We start from the raw sequence: 16,036 nt of genomic DNA, 5'->3' as shown, positions 1-16,036 counted from the left end.
CATCAGGGAAACACCCTTCATCAGCAAAAAGATTAAAACTCACTAAAGGCTCAGATGATGATTAACATATTTTAGCATTAAAGTATCTTTTAATTACAGTATGTATTTTGGTTTTGCTAGACATAATGCTATTGCCTTCTTGATAGACCACAGTATAGTGAAAACATAACTTTCATATGTATGGGTAACTAAAAACATTTGTGAAACTTGCTTTATTGCGGTACCTGGAACTGAACCTGCAATATCTCTGAGGTTCGGCTGAACTTTGAAAACTGTACTCGTAAATGCCGATCTGTTCTTACTGGATGTGAAGTCTTTTCGTAATTCTTCTAGCCTCAACAAACAAGTCAATAATTCTCATAGTTTTTAAAAAACTACAGTTCAATTCAAAATGACAGTATTTCCTCTACCTCACCTTAAGAATTACTTCACTATTTCAAACTGCAAATACAACTAATTTCTAATTACCTAAAACTATCTTTAGTTCATCATGTAATTAATGGAAAATATACTTATCATACTGTCAACACCTTCTTATAAACTTTCCTTATACTTGCAAAGCAATTAAATTATCCTCTGGTATTCCCTCTTTTTAAAAACTAAATAACCTTGATTACTTGCCCTGTTGTTATAATTCCTAAATTTATGCTTTCTATCAGAGTCTTTTGTGCACAGCCTATAATTTTTATGTCTTTTAAATGAAGAAAATTTTAAGAAGCACTCATTTTTTCCTTTTGTCTTAATAAGCAAACTTTTAATTTCCAAAGTATACAAGCAGCTCACACAACTCAATACCAGAAAAACAAACAACCCAATCAAAAAGTGGGCAAAAGACCTAAACACAACCTTCTCTAAAGAAGACATACAGATGGCTAATAAACACATGAAGAAATGATCAACATCACTCATTATTAGAGAAACGCAAATCAAAACTACAATGAGATATCACCTCACTCCAGAAAGAATGGCCATAATCAAAAAAATACACAAACAACAAATACTGGAGAGGGTGTGGAAAAAAGGGAACACTCCTACACTGCTGGTGGGAATGTAAATTGATATAGCCACTATGGAAGATGGAGATTCCTTAAAAAACTAGGAATAAAACCACCATATGACCCAGCAATTCCACTCCTAGGCATATACCCTTGAGAAACCAGAACTGAAAAAGACACGTATCCCAATGTTCATTGCAGCACTATTTGCAATAGCCGGGACATGAAAGCAACCTAGTTGCCTGTCGACAGATGAATGGATAAGGAAGCTGCAGTACATATATAAAATGGAATACTATGCAGCCACAAAAAGGAATCCATTTGAGTCAGATCTAATGAGGTTGATGAACCTAGAGCCTATTATACAGAATGAAGTGAGAAAAACAAATATTGTATATTAACGCATATATATGGAAGCTAGATGGAGAAGGGAATGGCAACCCACTAAAGCATTCTTGCCTAGAAAATCCCATGGACAGAGCAGCCTGGAGGGTTGCAGTCTATGGGGTCCTAAAGAGTTGGACTGGAGGAGGAAATGGCAATCCACTCCAGTATTCTTGCCTGGAGAATCCCATGGACAGAGGAGCGTGGCAGGCTACAGTCTATGGGGTCGCAAGAGTCAGACACGACTGAGCGACCAAGCACAGCACTACACATGGAATCTAGAACAATGGTACTGATGAACCTGCTTAAAGAGAAGCAATGGAGATGCAGGCATAGAGAACTGACTTACGGACAAGGGTAGAGGAGATGAGGGAGAGGGTGAGATGAAAGGAGAGTAGCATGGATGCATATACACTAACATATGTAAATAGACAGCCAATGGGAATTTGCTGTATGACTCATGGAACTCAAACTGAGGCTCTGTAATAACCTCGATGGGGGGAATGGGCAGGATGTGGGAGAAAGATTCAAGAGGGAGGGGACATATGTATACCTATGGTTAATTCATGGTGATGTACGACAGAAACCAAACCAACATTGCAGAGCAATCAATCAATAAAAATAAGTATCAAAAATTGATATATATTTGATTTACAATATTGTCTTAGTTACAAGTGTACAGCACAGTGATTCAGATTTTTTTTTTCCTTAAAAGTACAAGTGTATAAGAGAGAGAAAACTTTGGTTGTTTTAATGAACATAATTCTACTCCTTCTTTCTGCTCTTTTTTTAATACTTTCCTCCAAAAAGCAAATGGCTATAAAATAAAATATTCACAAATTTCCATAGTACTGCTGCTGCTGCTGCTAAGTCGCTTTAGTCGTGTCCGACTCTCTGCGACTCCATGGTACTACTAGTAATTCTAATTACAATGATGTCAAACTCTAAGACAATGATAAGCATGATTAGTCATAACACGGCCCAGACAGATGCCTCAATAGTGAAGTCCAATGACTTTGCTCACAGCACCTCCCTAAAGTACCCTGATTTCCTCATTGCTTAATAATCACCTGGGAGACTAGCTAAATGCAGATTCTGGCTCCTAAAGTCTGGGGTGGAGTTCAAGATTCTGCATTTCTTACAGGCTGCAGGCGCTGCTCAGGCTGCTTGGCCAGAGACCTCATTTTAAGTAGGAAGGGCATAAACTACAATATTCTTGTTCACTGACATAAATGAGATATGAATCAACATCAAGTTTTCCTAGATGGATGGCTATTTTATAAGACATGAAATGAAATCACTCTCCTAAAATTCATTTGTCATATAATTGTACTGGCATACTAATGTCTTTTATTGTACTTGAATCCTGGCAAAAAGGGCTTGTTTTGCAAGGGTGGAGAAATCACTTTTAAATTTAAGTTTTGTGCCATAACCAACAAATGTGCTCATTGTCATATGCAGAGAAGGAAAGTTCCTAAGAAAATCATGCCCTTGTCTAGGAACACTTAGGATATTTTAGAAAGAAAACTGAAATTTAAATCACATAGGAAAGTGAACAATCCAAATTATGTCTTTCTTGCATATACAGTGTGATTTGATATTTAAACAAACCCCCACTCTGACATTAGCTGGTGTTAAACTGTCGAGCCAAGAACTGGGAAGTTTCTGAGATTTTATCCTCACAAGTTAACGAGTAATCCTCCTATAGCTTCACAGATATTGGCAAAAAATGGAAGCTCTTTGGGTCAGAGAGCAAAGACTGCTGCTTATTACTCATAGCAATACCAATCGCAGTACCAATAGCCAGAGTGTCTTCTTAAATCCACACAGAGGAATGGGAAGAGGGCCAGGGGTCATGCATAAGCAGTAGGTGTGTTTCAGGCAAGGGATCGCAAGATGAGGAAGTCCTGATTTTATTTAGGGGCTGCTGACAGCTGACCCATGCCTCCTTCCCACAGATTGACAATATCTTAATTACTAGCATTGTAAATCTCTACTGAGGAGGGAGACATCTCTATCTGTACTTATCCAATAACGTATATAAATCTGAGAAAATGTATTAATGCTCAGACTTGAAGAAATGTGACATATTCACAAAGAACTTTCTGCTAATGGTTGGAAGAAAAGTGTTGGAAGATAACAAAAATAATAAGCAGAATAATGGTTACTATAAAAAAAGCACTTTACATGTTATTCCATTTGGTGCTCAACAAAAGGTGGCAAGTTAAATATGATTCTGTCCATTTCAAAGAGAAGGAAAAGAGCTAATCTCTTAAGCCTTAAGTTAATTGTATAAGCTCACATGGTGGTGGTGGTTTAGTCACTAAGTCATGTCCGACACTGTGACACCATGTACTATAGCCCACCAGGCTCCTCTGTCCATGGGATGTCTCAAGCAAGAGTACTGGAGTGCATTGCCATTTCTTTCTCCAGGGGATCTTCTGAGCCCAAGGATCAAAGCCGGGTCTCCTGCATTGTTGGCAGATTCTTCACCAGCTGAGCCACCAGGGAAGCCAACTGTATTATCTCTATGCAATTCTATGAGTCCATCTAAGAGGCAGGATAGTGAGAAGGTTGCGACAGAGGACACTTAACCAGAGATGAACCTGACTACTGTTACCAGATCCTTTCATCATGATCATCCCTTCCCAGCCTCCAATATGGCTATGGGGTCTCACATCTTATTTTGCCCTGGCATTTACAGATTGTCACCTCTAGAATTATTGCTTCATGACTACAATTGGGCAAAGAGTAGAGTTTATTCATTTATTTTTAAAAGGCTATCCTGTACAACTAATAGCAAATATAAGGAATTATATTTTGATTATTTTTTTGATGAGTAATCAAAGATAGCGTTTTATAATGACCATAAATTAGGAGGGCTTCCTATAAGAAACCTGACTCAAAGATTTACTAAATCATAAATAACATTTAGATAGCATTTTATAATGACCATAAATTAGGAGAGCTTCCTACAAGAAAACTGACTCAGAGATTTACTAAATCATAACACTTCAATCTAGTCCTTAAATAAAAAGTATGTATTTTTTTTTTTTGAAACACAAGACCATCTTCTTCAGTTGTTAATTTTTACATATTGCCCACAGTCAGCTTATGTTTTCCTTTCATCCTCCACTGGCTTGTAGTATTTCACTCCGAAAATGTCAAACTTGCTCACTTTCACAAACAGATTCCCCTCTTTGTGTCAACATTTGAAATTTTGCCTGTAAATCAGAACATGCTGTGATTGATTTGCTGCTCTTATCATCTACCACTTACTTCTATCAAAGCTTATAACTGGATTAGTGGGAAAACAGCTACATTATGCGTGCATTAAAGCTTTGCCTAACAGCAGGCTTCCTTTCTGTAACAAAGAATAGCCCTGGAGATAACAGAAACACTAGGAAATGATGCAATATTTGTTTTGACATCTTATGTGTGATTGAAGCACAAAAATTACCAGTCTCAAAAAAAGAAACTTAGACATATAAGCCTAAAGGTGAGAAGCTGCTTGATTTTTTCCTTCTGGTGGTTCTAGGGAACACTGGGAAAGCGTTCATACAGATTGCATCATTAACTCTGGATGGCAGACATGATCTTAGGTATGAGGAGGAAGAGAAATGCATGCAGGCTTTGTGGGCAGATTACTGTCAAAGTTACAGAATCACTACCATGTTTCCTCAGTGCCTTATTATTATGCCTCCCTGAAGTTACAAAAGCTAAAAGTTATAATATCTCTTTCTTAGACTTTCAAATAGTTTCAGAAAGAAAAACATATACAGGCACATCTGTGTGCCTACACACACACACAGTCCAGGAGATTATAACTGTGTTAGCAGGTTTATTTCCTGTTGAATCTCTACATCGTTAGATTGTTACATTTCTATTTAACAAGAAAGGCCTATCTGTTAAAGACAGAAATAGGATTTTACTTTCCTTTGACCAAAATGTTGCATAAGAATTAATTCTCTTTATATGTATTGCTTTCAGGTATTTTATTTTCATCTAACTAATAAAACTTAAGAATTTCTTTTAAATTATGAGGTTGATATTTATGACATTAAATATTATATAAATGCAAATAACAATCTAGGTAGTTTGACTGAAACAAAAGGACACATGATAAAGGAAGTAAATAAATTTACAAAAAGATACCAAAGCAAAATGTATACTCCAGATACAATGTCTAAGTATTTATTTGTAATTATAATAATCCAATTCATATATGCTTTTTCAACTCAAAATAAAGCAGATTTCTTAAAAGAATTCCTCTACCAAAACATAAATAATTTTCTTCTTCAAAAGTTAATAATAAATTTAGACTTAAAAGAAGCATTTCTCCTCATTTTTATAACCTAATCATACTCTACTTTTGAATTTCTAAGAATTCTAATAGTTTGGAATTTTACTTAAATACATTAGATATGCACTAAAATTAGTAAACTTATTTTACAATTTCCTTCAGGATCCAGTCACATAACTTTGTGGATAAATCTAAATGAATAAATGAAGATGGCTATGATCCAATCCTGCCTTCTTCCTTAGAAAAGCTGCTATAAACAAAACCTTGTGAGCACCAGGAGACCCCACAGAGACTGAGCCAGACTTGCCTTTGAGTGTTTTGAGTGTCTCCCGCAGAGGTACGCGTCAGCAGTGGCCTGCCACAGGGGCAGGGGTTCCGGGTGTAGCAGACCTGGTGTGGCATAGGCCCTCTTGGAGGAGGTTGCCATTCCCCACCATAGAGCCACCCGAATTTACACAGGACTGGGGAAACAGACTTTTGGAGAGCACAAACAAAACCTTGTGTGCACCAGGAACCAGGAGAAAGGAGCAGTGACCCCAAAGAGGCTGCCCCAGACTTGCCTGTGAATGTCCAGGAGTCTCAGCAGGGGCATGGGTTGGCAGTGGCCTGCTGCAGGGTCGGGGGCACTGAGTGTGTGCAGGGACCTTTTGAAGGTGGCAGCCATTATTTCCATTACCTCCACTATAGTTTGGCCTCAGGTCAAACAACAGGGAGAGAACACAGCCCCACCCATCAACAGAAAAGTGGATTAAAGATTTACCAAGCAAGACCCAGTTTCCCCCTCAGTCAGTCTCTCCCATCAGGAAGCTTCCATAAGCTTCTTATCCTCTTTCCTCAGTGGGCAGACAGAATGAAAACCACAATCACAGAAAACTAACCAATCTGATCACATGGACCAGAGCCTTGTCTAACTCAATAAAACTATGAGCCAGGGCGTGTAGGGCCACCCAAGATGGATGGGTCACGGTGGAGAGTTCTGACAAAACGTGGTCCACTGGAGAAGAGAATGGCAAACCACTTCATTATTCTTGCCTTGAGAACCCATGAACAGTATAAGAAGGCAAAAAGATAGGACACTGAAAGATGAACTCCCCAGGTCAGTAGGTGCCCAATATGCTCCTGGAGAACAGTGGAGAAATAACTCCAGAAAGAATGAAGAGACGGACCCAAAGCAAAAACAACGCCCAGTTGTGGATGTGACTGGTGATGCAAGTAAAGTCCAATGCTGTAAAGAACAATATTGCATAGGAACCTGGAATGTTAGGTCCATGATTCAAGGTAAGTTGGAAGTGGTCAAACAGAAGATGACGAGAGTGAACATCAACATTTTAGGAATCAGTGAATGGGTGAATTTAACTCATATGACCATTATATCTACTACTGTGGGCAAGAATCCCTTAGAAGAAATGGAGTAGCCTTCATAGTCAACAAAAGAGTCTGAAATACAGCACTTGGATGCAGTCTCAAAAAGACAGAATTGTTAGGTAGTTAGAATAGGAAAAAGGAGTCCAAAATGGTGGTGGCTAAAAGACAAAGAAGGAAAAAGCCTGCAAAAATAGTACAAAGTAAGGTCCGAGGACCGGAGTGAGGACCTCAGGTAAAACAAACAGCCCTCCTGGCTAGCCCAATTTACATAGGGCAGGCTCAGGGTAAAAGAAAAAAACATATAAAAAGAGGAGCCAAAATTGAGCCAGGGGACTGTCTTCTCTTTGCGTCTTTTGGGTCAGCATGTCCTCATGCCTCACGGATGTATTTTCCTTTACTTTCTAAATAAAACGGAGCTGTAACACGGAGCTGTAACACTGGTCCGTCTGAGGGCTGTAACACTGGTCTGTCCATTGCTTCAAATTTTTGTTGCGACAAGACAGAACCGAGGAAATTACAAACTCCCCAGACAGAATGATCTCTGTTCATTTCCACGGCAAACCATTCAATATCACAGTAATCCAAGTCTATGTCCCAACCAGTAATGTTGAAGAAGCTGAAGTTGAATGTTTCTATGAAGACCTACAAGACCTTCTAGAACTAACACCCAAAAAGGATGCCCTTTTCATTATAGGGGACTGGAATGCAAAAGTAGGAAGTCAAGAGGTACCTGGAGTAACAGGCAAATTTGGCCTTGGAGTACAAAATGAAGCAGGGCAAAGGCTAACAGAGTTTTGCCAAGAGAATGCACCGGTAATAGCAAACTACATTTTCTATTTCTTTATAAAGTTTAGGTCAGTAACATTATTTCCCTCACAAAGTTGTTGTAGAGAACAAATGAGTAACTATGAAAAACATTCCCTGCATCATGAGCAGTGTTAAGAAAAATTAACTCTAATAATTCACTATGATGTGATTAAATTGAAGATTAATATAAAAACTAGATAAACAATGAACAAATATCAACTTTAGATTGTTTATATTTATTTTCTTTTTTTTTAATTAGTTTATTTTCTATTTTTTAGCTTTACAATATTGTTGTATTTATTTTCTGAAGAACAAATCTATGTCTGGAATAATATGATAAGTTATTATCATTTAGTGACTTTTCAATTCTGAAAATGTACTAATCGTTTTCCTCAGATAACAAAAGCAAACAAAAATATATAGTTAATAAAAAATCAGAGTATAGTTGACAAAAGTATCTCCTTGTGGTAAATAACAGCCATAAACCACTAAAATAAAGTAAATTCTACTAATGAACCTCAACCAAACAAGCCATTATACTAGGAACTAAGATCACTAATAAATTTCTCTAGGAGTAGAGTGTGAAATCACTATGACTTCATCTTTCAAATATTTTTTGCAATATTCACCTTAGAACTTGCATGAATTGTACATCTTTTAACATCACTCTTCTTCCCTATTTTTGAATATGTAACTGAGATATTTCCATAATTTTAACCTGAGATATTGAGATACATTACATCCATATCAAATGCATGCAGAGTTCTTTTTAAAAGCAACATATTCACTTTACCTACATGCTTTCGGTCACGTATTCAAGCTACATCATGTGAGCATGCCCCAGCAAGGATTTACTGGGAGCTGTCAGAAAGCTGTCAATGAATCAGTAAAGTCTATATTAACCTGATTCATGGAGATCACAGGAAACATCTTGCAATTTTGTTTCAAAAGAACTTAGTTAACAACTCTCTTTAAAGAAACATACATTTGACAACTATAATATTTTCAGGAAAAGCAAAGGTCAATGACAATTCCATCCAAGTTCTTTATTTTAGTTAGGAAAGAATCATTAGTTGCTGGCTAAATGTTGAAAGCCTAAAATTCATTCAAATTCATTTCTATTGTTTAGTCAGGAAGTTTTTTAAAACATACTTTTAAAAGTATTGTTCAGTTTCAACTTAAGTAGATGCTACTGGTGCCCCACCCATATTTCCATACATGTCATCCCAAATTTAATTGCATAAGGTTTCTGGGAGCCTTCTGCTTGTGCCCAAGGTGGTCTGGGAACACTAGGAAATTAACATTCCTTGGGAGCTATCATTAACTTCAAATGCTCTAGCATATCGTCTGCTTGGAAAAAAAGAATAATTTCAATTCATGCAATCTACACTAGTTCTCAGAATTTCCAAGGATTAGCTCTATTCACTCTGAGTGGTAACTTATTTGGTAGTCCATTGTGTATTAGTTCTCTTCTTTTTTGGTTTTACTTCTTACATCTGTCTAAATCTTTCCCAGAATTACTTTCCATATAAGCCATCTCTACTTGAATCCTACCTCATGAACTGTGTCAAAGGAAAGTCAATATAAAGTGATACTAGCAGAGATCTTAGGAAACAGATCATCAGGATGGGATGATCCAAATTTTAATTCCAAAATTAAATCATTCACCAGCCATGGGGCAACAAATATTCCACTGGTAACTGTCTGTGCATCAGTGATAAATGGAGTAAAACCCCTCAGAGGTGTTAAGATTTTCATCTGCAGTGACTAGAACACAATATAGATCACAAGAGAGGCACCGAGCATTTGAAAAATATGGCGATGATAGTAATCATAGGGACTTGAGGTTGGTTAGTTGTTAAGGGCTTCCCAAGAGGCCCTTGTGGTAAAGAATCCACCAGCCAATGCAGGAGACATAAGAGACTTGGACTCAATCCGTAGGTCAGGAAAAACCCCTGGAGGAGGGCATGGCAACCCACTCCAGGATTACTGAAAAAAGTGATAACCTCAGATCAGCTAACTATCAACTAAGGGCAAAGTGTGAAAGCCAGAAGACATATAGCAGCCAATAAAGAGAATCTAATCCCCTGATGTCAGGTCAACATGTGCTAGAAAGAGGCACAGAATTTGCTTTTGAAAGTGACATAATTATAAAGGAGGCCACATTCACAGACATGGCAGTATTCTGTGCAAGAGTGAGGACACCAATAGGCACAGGATGGGACCCTAAGAGGAGAATGGGGACATCCAGTGAATGGGACTGAGAACACTGAACTTCCAGGTTCCCCTATACCCTCTGAATAGGCAGAAGTAACCTCTTCCCCTTAGAGGGTAATAGTTTTTCCATGCTAGAGACCATACATGATGAAGCCTGCTATCCTCAAGATATGAGCTCATCTTCCTCACGTTCTAGCCAACAAACAGACCAGGTCTCAACATGGCTTACATGGAAAAATAGTCTCTGTTCCAGAGTAACAGAAAAAGAGAATACGCAACAAAAGAGATGCAATATTTGTTTAATATGAATCAGCAGATAGTGGGAGAACATAACAGGGAATGGATTTTGATGGATTTTTGAGGCAAAAACCACCTGGGCATTAACTTGGTGTGAAGGAGTAAGCAGACTGAGATAAGAAAACACTGTGGACTCTTGCACAGTGGCAAATGGCTTGGCTGGTTGGCCAATGCCCTTGAAGAAGCAAGACTGGAAGACCTTCCCCAGACAAAGAGTTCTGGAGAAGAAGCATAAGGATGGATCCACAGGAGCAGGCATCAAATGTGTAGATGTCTGTTTGAAATCAATCACCACTGGACAACATTCATCACAGAGGAGGTACTAAATAATGGGGTGTATAGGAGGATTTGTACACTGGAATGTACAAATGTACAAATGTACACTGGAATGTATATGCCTTTGTATGTAGGAACTGCAAATAAATGCAATAACCAGGTAGCAGAGAGAGAGGGAATTTATGTGGACCTAAAAATATAGGCTCTTTCTCATCTAGCATGTATACCTATTGCCACTGGCGAATGGCCAACCCATTGGAAATTATCCAATGCTGAGAATTCCATACAGTATCACTCTTCAAAAAGACATTTAACAACTTGATATCAAATAGGTTATAACCAGTCTTTATTTATCCTTCTGGAATGGGGTAAAGTCAATTTTGTTTTACTTGTTATTGATAATATATTTCAGTTAAGTGTTCCTCTTTCTGTTTACATTGCCTCATCCACTAAGATAATCCTCTGAATTCACATACTGTCTGATTTATCATGAGGGGTTATCATTATAGAATGTTGCATAACATCGCTTCAAATCAAGCAATCTATTTTATGGTAAAAGAGGTCCAACAACAAACAAATGACCACAGAATCCACTGGGTCTATGATATAATGCATCACTTGGGAACTGCCAGTCTGAAAAAACACACTGGGGTAGTATCTTATACGTGAAAGCTCCAACTTGGAGATTACAGTCTTTGAATTAAAATGCTGTCCATCAAGATGCAGTATATACTTTGAACCATGGCATGAAGTCCACCGATGTCCTGGCACAAGACTGTATCCACTCATAAAAAAACAATAGTTACCTTGTCAGGAACTTTTAAATGGTAAAAGCATCAATTCAACAAGAGAATATTGCACTTGTAAATAACTATGCACACAATATAGGAACACCTAAATACATAAAGCAAATATCAACAGACACAAAATGAAAGATGACTGTAATACAGTATCAGTAGGGGACTTTAAGACTCTGCTTTCATTAATGGCTAGATCATCCATATAAAAAAATCAATGAGGAAACACTGGTCTTGAATGACATGTTAGATGCCATCTTTAAGGATTATTAACTGCAAACAGTGGATTCTGGACAGGTTTCTAGCTACCATCACCTGCAACTTTCTGTTTCAGTTCTCTCTCTTATGACCAGAGTCTATTATCTCCACACATGTGGAATGCTGGTACACACTTAAAACCCCAGTTCACTTGACCTCGAGGCAGAATAACAGTTCATATACTATACAACTTCTAGAATTCCTCAGTAGGATAGAGTTCCTTTAAATTAAATTTCTTTAATTGGTTTCCTTCCTTTCCTTGTCTCCTTTCCTTTAATTGGTTGTGTTTCTTGGGATCATGTCACAAATAAATCCATTTACACTGGAATCCATGAGTAAGAATCAGGAAGAAGCCATATTAAGACAATAATCATATTTAATGTCAGCTGATTTTGTATAAATTTCATTTGATATGCCAAATCTGTACTGAATTTAATGTTTTTACAGTTTCCTCTTTTGCTAAACCAAACATAACATCTTGTTAACAACCTTTCCAATGCAGTTGTAATAAATATGTTTATGTACAAATTAAACTAATTGATTACCTTCTCTAATCAATTTATTTCAGAGACCGACCATTACTTGTTTACATTTTGTTGAATATGTTATGAGCTAACACACGGAGTCAGGTTATAAAATCAGACTAACATTAATCAGAGCTCTTATGCAGTATCAAACTTTACTAATAATATCAAGGATATAAATAAGCTAGGGTTTCCCTAGTCACTCAGAAGGTAAAGAATCTGCCTACAATGCAGGAAACCTGGGTTCGAGTCCTAGGTTGGGAAGGTCCTCTGGAGAAGGGAACGGCTATGCAATCCAGTATTCTTGCCTGGAGAATTCTATGGACAGAGGACCCTAGCGGGCTACAGTCCATGGGGTCTCAAAGAGTTGGACATGACTGAATGAATGATACTTTCTTGGATAAGCTAAAGGACTCTAAATGTTCAGATAAAACATAGAAAGAACTGGGCATGGAGGGCAGTTCCTAGGTGTTACGAGCTGAACTGTATCCCTCTCAAATTCCTATGTTGAAGTCCTAATCCCTACTATCTCCAAATGTAATAGTAAACATAGGTAATTTTTTTAATGAGGTGACAGAAAACGACAAAATTCTGTAAAGCATTCAATCTTCAGTTAAAGAACAGATAAATTTTAAAAAAAGAGGGAGGGGACACATGGAAAAAAAAAAAATGAGACCATCAGAGTAAGAGCATATGACACCAATATCACTGGTGTCCTTATAAGGAGAAGAAGAGAAATCAGTCTGCACAGAGGGATGATCAAAGGAAGTGGCAGCAAGAGGGCAGCAGTTTGCAAGCCAACAAAGTGGTCTCAGGAGAAAATGTCCCTGCTGGCACCATGATCTTGGACTTCCACCCTCCAGAACTGTGAGAGAAAAATTTCTTCAGTTTAAGCCACCCAGACTGCATTATTCTGGTTAAGTAGCCTTAGAAAACTAGTAGACCAGATCCTCCCTTACTGTATTGAAGACACTCTTCTGGGGCCAGATGAAATAAGTCTCAAAAGACGTTTGCAGGGTTCCTTGTATAGTGGGAGTATTTAAACCATGAAATATTTCCAGTTTATTACCCAGAGTGTTATATTACCTACTAGGTATTTTTAAAGCCATCTTGCCACACTGATCTTGAATTCTATTTATGTTACCCTTGTGTGTGAAAGTCTCTCAGTTGTGTCTGACTCTTTGCGACCCCATGGACTATACAGTCCATGGAATTCTCCAGGCCAGAATACTGGAGTGGGTAGCCTTTCCCTTCTCCAGGGGATCTTCCCAACCCAGGGATTGAACCCAGGTCTCCCGCGTTGCAGGCGGATTCTTTACCAGCTTAGTCACAAGGGAAGCCCTATGTTACCCTTAGCTAGGGATATTCTGCTAAAAGCATTGTCAAAGTAATTTGTCTTCCCCTCAGTAAACAATTTATCTAGCTACTTGAGGCTCTGGTTGACGAGATTAACTTAGTTCCTCTGACTACGTTTTTCTTTCAGTGGGCGCCCTTGCAGTGAAGGGAGTAAACTGACTGAAAGCCACCTGCTTTCACTTCCTCCCATGTGGTTTCAGAGGCAGAGCCATTCTTTCATGTTCAACACAAAATGACCTCAACACAATTACTACTTCTTTCACTTTCATCTCTATGAATATGACCACTTCAAACATGAAATTAAACCAACCAGTGCACAGTCATGAAATTTTCTGCCAAAATACTATGAATTAAAATGAGATACAGTAACATTCATTCTGTCCTGCTTTATTTGCTTCAGAGTTCAAAGCTCTCTACTTAGGAGAGGAAGGTCTAAAATGGTTCCTGGAAATAAGACTTTTAAGAAAGCATACTCAAATATCTATTAGTTCTCATGTTAATAATAAATAAACTTTTAAAACATACCACATTATGGACATATGTCCAGTATGAAAGTTTAGAATTATAATGAACAGAAAAAGTCATACAATTATACTGCAAAGTCAATACTTATTGGGAGTTACAATGACATCAATGAGTACAGGGGTGTGTGTAAGCTTTTTAAGCTCCTCTGAGTCAAAGAGAATATATATATATATATATATAATGTTTTCCCTTCATATTTACTGCTTTAATCATTTCTCTCATGGGTACAAACACTGAGAAAGGACCTTGGTGTGGAAGTATAGGAGAATGAGTAACAAGAGAGAACAGCTTAGTAAGACAGTCTTGTACTAGGACCAGAAATATCTCAGCCGATCTATGACAAAACACAATCAGACACTTAAAATCAGAAAGAGATAAAAACTGCAGATTTAACTCAACAAAAATGCAATCATCATATACTTACTGAAGCTACATTCACAAAATCATCATCTGAGAGAGTTTCCAACATTTCGGAAACAGATGTTCGGATCAGTTTAAGTGTCAATCCACTAACACTCCCACTCCTATTTTAAAACAAAAAACAGATCCACACATGTTAATGACTATGTATTTAGTCAACATCAGACACCCTAAGGAAATGCAACTTATGCACTGACACTATATAATACTAACATAATTTTTTCTTTAAAGTATCAGTACTAGAAAAAGTCCTATTTTTGATAGCAAGTAGAAATAAATTACAAAAAATTTTGTCTTTCTTTGCTACAAGCATCAGAATGTATGTATTTCTAATTACAATGATGAAAATTACATTTCAAGTGATAATTTTAAGAAACTATGGATACTCATGGCATATTCACTTTTTCAAGAAATATATACTGAATATCAGCTCTATTAGCCAAGTTAGAAGTGAGGGCTACAGAGGTTAATATAATGCAGTCACTGCCCTAAAAGCCCACTATTTGACTTGATTAAACAACTATTATGTAGCAGCATAAGAATTTGATAATAGATTTGTAAACACAACGCCTTATTTTATTCCTAAAGTAGATATTCTCAGGGATTTAGTCATCATTTATCTTGTCTTTACATATTTTATGATCCTGGATGACTTCATCTATTTGTGTGGCTCATCTCCAGGCAATTTGTTGCTGTTGTTCATTTACTAAGTCATGTCCAACTCTTTGTTACCCCATTGAATACAGCATGCCAGGCTTCCCTATCTTTTACTATCTTCCTGGAGTTTGCTCAAATTCATGTCAATTGAATTGGTGATGCTATCTAAGCATCTCATCCTCAGCCACCCCCTTCTCCTTTTGCCTTCAATCTTTCCTAGCAACTGGACAATTAACTTTCACTTTTGTATCTTCTGTATTCACTTTTGTAGCTCCTAACTTTTCCCCAGTTTTATTTTTCTAGTTGTTTATTAAATGACTATGGGTTCAATGTCCAAAATGACACATTAGTCCCAAAACTTATTTTTCTTCCCTACATATGTCCTTGATACCAACCACACTAGATCTCAGTCATTCAATTTCATTTTCCCTCTCAACCTTCCTTCCCATTCAGACAACCTCTCTTATTCATTCTACTTTACAGTATTCTCTCCATCCTCTTTCCATTCTAGCTTATGGGTTTACCACCTCAAGATCCAGAGCCAGAGTAACAACCATTCATCTCTTAGTTCCTTCTCTACCCTGTGCTAAAAGGTGAAAATTCTGGCAGCATGTCTTCATCCACTTCTGTTACCTATAAAATGTTGCTGTTTAGTCACTAAGTCATATCTGACAACTCTGCAACCCCATGGACTGTAGCCCGTCAGGATCTCTGTACATGGGATTTCCCAGGCAAGAATGCTGGAGTGGGTTGCCATTTCCTTCTCCAGGGATTCTTCTCGACCCAGGAAGTGAACCTGTGTCTCCTGAATTAGCAGGCAGATTCTTTTCCACTGAGCCACCAGGGAAGCCCTAC

At 37.7% G+C, this 16,036-nt stretch overlaps 1 protein-coding gene and 1 long non-coding RNA gene across 21 annotated transcripts in view; one reads left to right on the top strand and one right to left on the bottom strand.

Moving 5' to 3' along the window:
- Positions 1–16,036, bottom strand: part of CACNA2D1 (calcium voltage-gated channel auxiliary subunit alpha2delta 1) — a 524,609-nt gene that overhangs the window by 105,309 nt on the left and 403,264 nt on the right. For all 20 annotated transcript variants that reach the window (XR_014067144.1, XR_014067142.1, XR_014067141.1 and 17 more), the window contains one exon: positions 14,529–14,628. Coding sequence is in view for 16 of the 20 variants with exons in the window: in XM_081535600.1 (XP_081391726.1) it covers positions 14,529–14,628 (100 nt within the window). In the remaining 4 variants the exon portion in view is untranslated. The remainder of the gene's footprint in view (positions 1–14,528; positions 14,629–16,036) is intronic.
- LOC145524084 (uncharacterized) lies at positions 725–4,165 on the top strand. Its single transcript, XR_014067149.1, has 3 exons — positions 725–1,475; positions 1,577–3,756; positions 3,925–4,165. It is a non-coding gene; the product is annotated as an uncharacterized LOC145524084 (long non-coding RNA).

Source organism: Giraffa tippelskirchi, chromosome 10 (assembly GCF_054371585.1).
Source record: "Giraffa tippelskirchi isolate mGirTip1 chromosome 10, T2T-mGirTip1v1.2.pri, whole genome shotgun sequence".
NCBI classification, from domain to species: Eukaryota; Metazoa; Chordata; class Mammalia; order Artiodactyla; family Giraffidae; genus Giraffa; species Giraffa tippelskirchi.
This window is presented reverse-complemented; position numbering and strand designations above follow the sequence as displayed.